The sequence below is a fragment of the Scomber scombrus genome, chromosome 9 (assembly GCF_963691925.1).
Source record: "Scomber scombrus chromosome 9, fScoSco1.1, whole genome shotgun sequence".
In the NCBI taxonomy this organism is placed as follows: Eukaryota; Metazoa; Chordata; class Actinopteri; order Scombriformes; family Scombridae; genus Scomber; species Scomber scombrus.
Window position 1 is genome coordinate 15,108,462 of NC_084978.1, and position 6,620 is coordinate 15,115,081.

General features: G+C 43.6%; 2 protein-coding genes across 2 annotated transcripts in view; both read right to left on the reverse strand.

Annotated features, from left to right (window-relative positions):
• Positions 1 to 6,620, reverse strand: part of ubxn1 (UBX domain protein 1) — a 109,089-nt gene that overhangs the window by 79,597 nt on the left and 22,872 nt on the right. The gene's annotated exons all lie outside the window — the stretch shown is intronic.
• Positions 335 to 6,349, reverse strand: clcf1 (cardiotrophin-like cytokine factor 1). The gene is made up of 5 exons (XM_062425219.1): positions 6,283 to 6,349; positions 5,860 to 5,892; positions 3,069 to 3,223; positions 1,387 to 1,714; positions 335 to 456 (listed from the first exon to the last, which is right to left on the reverse strand). Exons 1-5 carry the CDS (start codon positions 6,347 to 6,349, stop codon positions 335 to 337), a joined length of 705 nt encoding a protein of 234 aa, XP_062281203.1.

A 6,620-nucleotide genomic window follows, 5' to 3' on the forward strand; every position in this document is an offset into this window, starting at 1 on the left:
TACAGTGGTATTTGTGTTGATCTACGAGCCGTGAAGTCCAGTAACTCAGCCCAGTCTCAGTGTGTCTAGCTCAATGAGCTGCTATGTGCATTAGGCGGGTGACAGTGCTGGTAATGTGTTGCCTTTGTGTGGGTTATATTCCATTAGCGCTTCTGGTAACCTGCCAAATAATCATTCATTCACTTATTCCAGTATGGGATGAATGAATGTGTTAAATACGAATGTCTGTTAAAGCTTTTGTTTTCGTTTCTGCTCCGATTTTGTGCAAATAAAAGATTTTTGATACACTGCATATTTGTGTGTTTTTTCCATGTCCAAGTTCATCTCATTTGTGTCAGCCTCTGAGTCTCCTCTTGAGGCGGTTGAAGTCCTTTGCTGATCGCCAGAGCCAGCTCTGCAGCTCTCGCAATATCCAAAACCCCTCCACCTTCCTGGCGAAGTCGTTCATTGTCGGTCGCACCGAAAGGAGCGAAGAGGAGGCAGAAGAAGAGGAGGTGGAGGAGAGGAGCGGAGTAAAGGAAGGCGAGAGGAGGGAGGTGCCCCTTCGTAAAGACAGGGGGACAGGCTGGGGAAGCAGGGTGTGCTCCTCACCTGCTCCGAACTGGTAGAGGAAAGAGAAGGTGGATAGAGGAGGTTGGAGGGTTGGGGAGAAGAGTGAGCGAGGAGGCCGGCGCTGATGATGCAGAGTAGAGAAAGAGGTAGAAGTGGATGAGGAGGTACCCTCCATGTCTATTTGCCTCTCCTCCTCCATTAAAAAAACCCTCCCTCGCTCTACAAAAACACCATCTTCCTGTCTAAGTGTGTCTGAGTGATGTAAGTTGAGGTTGTAGCTGTATTGATTGTTGTTGTTGTTGTTGGATTGGATGATCGGTTGGAGGAGGGAGCTGGAGCTCTCCGTGCCCGGGTATGACACACTGACCATGGCTCCAGGCTGCCTCTCACCCTCCTCTCCATCCTCATTGATACTCAACAACCGCCTCCTCCTGCCTCCTGTTTCTGCAGCTCCGTCCTGCTCCAGCTCCTCCTCTTCCTCCTCACCTGCTTTCCCTTCTTCGCTTAAGGCCCATTCCCGACTCTCAGGCTCCTCCCTCCTCCCTCTCCTCCCTCTCTCACCTCTTCCCTTTTCCTTCAATCTGCCACTCCTTCCTCCAGCTGCGGTTACCTCTGCTCTCTTCCTCTCTTTCCCTCTCCTTTTTTCCACCACGTCCCTGGTGAGGCTGTCCTCCCTCTCACCACTGACCACCCTCATACCACTTCGTCTTTCGTTACGCTGACTGGACTCTGCCCTTGTCCCAGCTCTGGACCTGTACAGGTTCTGGCTCATCAGTGGGGCTGGTTGGTCTCCTCCCGCCCCCATCTGAAGGTGCTGCAGCCCGCCAGTGTTCACATCACTTCCCGAGTTTGCAGATGAAGGAGGAAGTGCGTAACCTAGAGTGGTCATCAGCGCAGAAATGGAGCCCAGAAGCCCATCGAGGCCCGTGCAGAAGTGCAGCAGGGAGGTCTTGAGGGAGGGGCAAAGGGTGGAGCGGGCCAGCTCCCTCACAGCCGCTAACAGGACAGAGTAGGCCTTTTGGTTCTGGGCGAGCCTGGCTTGGTTCTCTAGGCCGTGCCACAGCTCCAGACGGGTGGCAGCACTTGGCAGGGACAGGGCCGTGCTGTTGGGCCTCGGAGGGGAGAAGTCCTTTTCGTTGAAGGGGGGACCTAGGTAGGTCAGCTGGAGGAGATATAAGAGAAGAGGATAAAAAAGTTTAAAGGATCATTCTTATTGGCAATGGGCATCATTCTCATTTAGCTGTCATAATACTTTTTAAGTATTTGCTGAGATTTGGGAACATGAAAACATCACCACAACAAAAAAATAAAAATAAAAACAAACTCACAAGTGAACAGATTGACAGGTTGTGAACAAGGCAACATTTCAACTTGATTATCTAAACCACTTTATTGAGAGGTAAAACTGAAAGTCATATCAGTGGTAATAGTCCCCGTTTACACAGGAAAACTGTGTGTGCACAAATACGTGTATGGTGTGTGAACGGTAGACCAAAGTTGGAGCAGAAGTCAGCATTTGAACTGCACGAGATCCTTAAAAATATAACTTTAAAGATTGGCTTCATTTTGTCTTCCAGATAGGTTTGGCTAACCTTATTTTTAGCCATGTTGTTCAATGATGATATGGCATGTAAGCATATAGGATGCTGGGCGCTAAAATGATATCTGCACTGTGTCATCTCTCAATCAAGCATTTAACAGCAAAACCTTTAGCATTAATGACTACAATAAATATACACCTCTGTTTTTTAAAGACAAACAGAAGGCAAATCTGCACGAAATATTTGACATATTGGTGAATATGTATATGGGCTTTCTTACTAAGAGTGAGATGAGAAGATTCTCATGTAATATAACATAATTCTCATGTCTATGCATTGAGTATGAAGCTAGAGTTTGAGGCAATTAGCTGTACTTAACATAAAGACTGGAAACAGGGGAAACAGGGAGCTAACCTGACTCTATCCAAAGTTGAGATTAACATATATCAGCACCTCTAAAGTTCACAAAATAACACATATCTAGTCTGTTAAATCTATACACAAACAACCGGAAATCAACAATTTGAGGTTTTACAGAAAATCTACTATTATTTGCTGGGAGTAATAGTCATTTTTACATTTCAGTGTGTGTATGGATTAAATATATGAGATATAATGTGTTATTTATGGAGCTTTTGATGTACTTTTTATTTTAATTTGGTGAGAGCAAAACTAACCGTTCCGATTATTTCTAGTTTAAATGTCAGATGATTCTTTTAATGGGAACCTTTTTGCTGCAGTTTTTCTAATTGAGTTTATTCAGAGCTGCTACTTTTCATGATCTGTTCATGTTCTTGTCTATCTGTCTTGTGTGTTCATGATCTATGAGATAGTTTACATATAAATGTATGCAAGATGATGGTGCAATAAAAACATTTACATAAAGGAGCACGTTGAGTTCCTTGTTGGCTTAAATTAAATTAATAAATGATCACACTAAACACAAAACAGATGATATCACAAAAAATGGCTCACATAGACATCTTTGATCTCCTTCAGCTGATACTCCAGGTATTTGGTCAGCTCGTACGTGCTTTCTATCGAACTCCTCTCACTGGCCAGGTTATGGGAAGAATCCAGGGCCGTTGCCATGGCAGCAGCCAATAGCAAGATGAGGTGATTTTGATGGACTGTGGAGAGGACATAAAGACCGTGATTAACTTTCAGACAGACACTGTGAGATGTTTCTTCAATGACACTCACATCTTGGGTGTCCAAGTGATAATTAGGACACTGCAGAGGTATTTGTAATCATAACAACGAGGTAGAATATATCTCCGCCATCATTTTCTCAGACATTTTGTGATTATTTATCTTGGAGGCTGACTTTTTAATGAATTTGATGACAAAAATTACCTCCAGCAACAGTTTCCAAGTGTTGCTCCAGTCACTGCACCATCACACTGTTTATAGGGTTTCTCTCTCTCTCTCTCTTTTTTTTTAACAATATTCTGGTTTATTTCTTTGTCTCTATGACGATGGCCTCGTCTGTTTACATATTGCCAGGTCATAGTCATCTGACACTGCCAATAAAGCTTTTTCCGTTTCCAATCTAATTTTAGAGGTTTCTGGCTGTCGGAGGTTTACTCTGGCTTCAAATAAAAGCTCACTTAATAGCTTCAGACAGTCAGACAAATGGCTCCTATGTTCAATGCACCAATCTGTCAGGCAAACAGCCGCTTCAACACCCACACACACACACACACACACACACACACACACACACACACACACACACACACACACACACACACACACACACACACACACACACACACACACACACACACACACACACACACACACACACACATTCTTGACCATTCTCAAAAAAACAAAGACATGTGGCTTTCTTTACAATCACAAACATTAATGTGTTTGTATCAGTTGTATGTTTGCTGTGGAGGTCTTGTTTAGTTTTCAGAGTGTTTGTGTGGGTGTTTCATGTTACTGTGTGAGTGTTTGTGAGAATGTTTGTACCCATAATTATATATGTGGATTAAATTCACATTTCTGAGAGTGTATACAACAATTTTGTGTGCGTGTGTGTGTGTGTGTGTGTGTGTGTGTGTGTGTTTGTGAGGTGGTTGGGTGGGGGTGGGGGGTGGGGGTTTGCAACATTGGAAACCTTTTTAGAGCCTCTCTCTCTGGTTTCAAACAGAGAAAATGGAGCTGAAAGGTGGTTTTCAGCATTAAGGAACTTCATATTTGTCCACTTTTCTCCGTCCTGTTCATGTTCAACCTTGACGCTTTCACTTTCACACTCTTTCCCATTACTCTCTGTCAACACTTCCTCCTGGGCTCGAGCACGGCACACATTTCTTTTGTTGTCTCTGCTCTCTGTCATCCTTTCCCATCCTCTCTCTGCTCTCTCTCATCCACCCTCCCCTCGTGACACCCGGTCGGTAGGCTGTGATTCATGCTTGTAATTATGGGCAAAACATGCTGCTGTTCAACAGGTTGGAAATATGTATTGCACAATGTGTTAAACCCTGTCAGTCGTCTCTCTTCCGCTCACTCTGATGTTTCTCTGACGTTGACACACCTCGGGCCTTGCTTTGCTTCACCAATTTAATCCTTTTCTTCTCTCCGACTAGTCTCACTGCACACAAACTTTCCTTTCCTTTCATGTTGCACCTTCCTATGTCTCTTCCTGTGTGAAGTTTAACGTTCCTCTGTTTTTTTTCTCCCTCTTCTCCTCTCAACTGTCTTATCTCTTTTCTGCCTCGGGTCGAAATAACAGCAGGCAATTAACCCCGATTAGCTCTCTTACTCCAAACCTACTGCCCCTTTTATCTCTCTCCTTAATCTCCTCTTTATGATAGGCCCCCAGCTTGAATGAGGTAGTTAAAGTGAATCGCTTGAACACCTTGCAAAACATTTACCCTCAACACATCGTTGGTGGTTTTGAGAAAACAATTTCTGACCTTAAGCAGTCAACACCTTTTTCCCTCTGACTCATCCACTTACATTTGACATATATAGGCATCCACTCCCAAAGAGGGTTGGATACTTGAAAATATGTTATGTACTCTTTAATACTCAGTTCACAAAAATGTAAAGTCTGTTTTATTTACAGTAAAACAAGAAATTGTAAACTGAAAACCTTTTATAAAATGTGTCACAGAAGTAAATAAATATGCAGGATAAAAAATGATTTCTTTCTTCTGTGCTTCTACCCAAGCATGTCAAAATAATCAGTGAATAATCCATAATAAACAGTGATCACTACACATGAGGTCAATCCCTTTGATTATCTTACAATTTTCAATAATGACTTGGCAACAACAAGTAACTGTGATGATGTAAATGTTCACAGTAACCCATACTGGCCCCAAACTAGCATAACAAGCTCAACCTCACTGGATAAAAGTTCACTTGAGTTTTATTGACATCTTTTCATTGAGTCATCAACAGAGTAACATGGACAAAAACTGAACAAACAAGAAGAAAGCCACCTTTATAGCCAGTAACTCTTCACACCACCTGTTGACTCTGAGTTTTTGGCTACGTCAAAGCATCTTCTTAGACTATTCTCTAAAAGTCTGTGGTTGAGCCTGAGCAACTGCCACACCCACCTTAAAATCAGTAACAAGGACAAACCCCAGTCAGCCTCCTCCAGTGTTCTCAACCACAAAGCCTCATCACCTGTCAGAAGCAATAAGCATCTTTCAGCAATGCCTGAACATTTGGAGCTCATCAAGCCACAGGGTCCTCCCACCAAACATCCTCCGTCAGCATCTAAACACCACGAAATCAGCCTGACCCTGCTGACTCTCAATCATGAGAGTGAACAATCCTGGAGGAAAAAGACACACAGTGTGCAAAGGACTGCATTTAGAAGGAATAAACAGGTACAGAAAAAAAGGAGCCTGAGATGGAGAAAGAAAATTCTCCTAAGCAAAAATGAACCCAAACTATTCCAAACTGTTCTCTTTTGTCTGTAGCCACATGGTTGGAGATGATTGCCAGACGTGAAAGGCTCTTGTTGTTTTGACTGACATGTCTAAAAGCATCCTCCACTGTGGCTCAAAACAACCGTTCTTTTGTACAAGTGGCGTAAACTGAGATAACTCAAACCCAGAACCATGTCGTTGTTATATAATATTATACTGTTTAACTGCAATACAGTCGGCGTATAGCCTGACTTAAAGGCGCGCCCTGCAGGCTTGGGGCTGCGTTTGTATACCTGGCAGTGGAAGCACACTCCGCAGGGCAGGGTTGAAACCAGAACATTCTCCGTGGGAGGATTGCATTACAGCAACACAGGGGTTCCCTACAACGTCCGACCGTGACCTGCCTCTGTGCGCTGGTGTGTGTGACTCTCTACACATTTTAGCACACATACACATTAATTTTACACATATGCACACACAGGGGAGCTCCATTACTCGCAACAGATCATATTTTTATCCACGGTTTGTTCACTGATGTAAAGTCAGATGTGGCATTCTGCTGTCTGGCTACCATCTGCAAAGCAGAGCTCGACACGAGGTTCGGGCGCCAGAGCTTCAAGGATCCAAATAG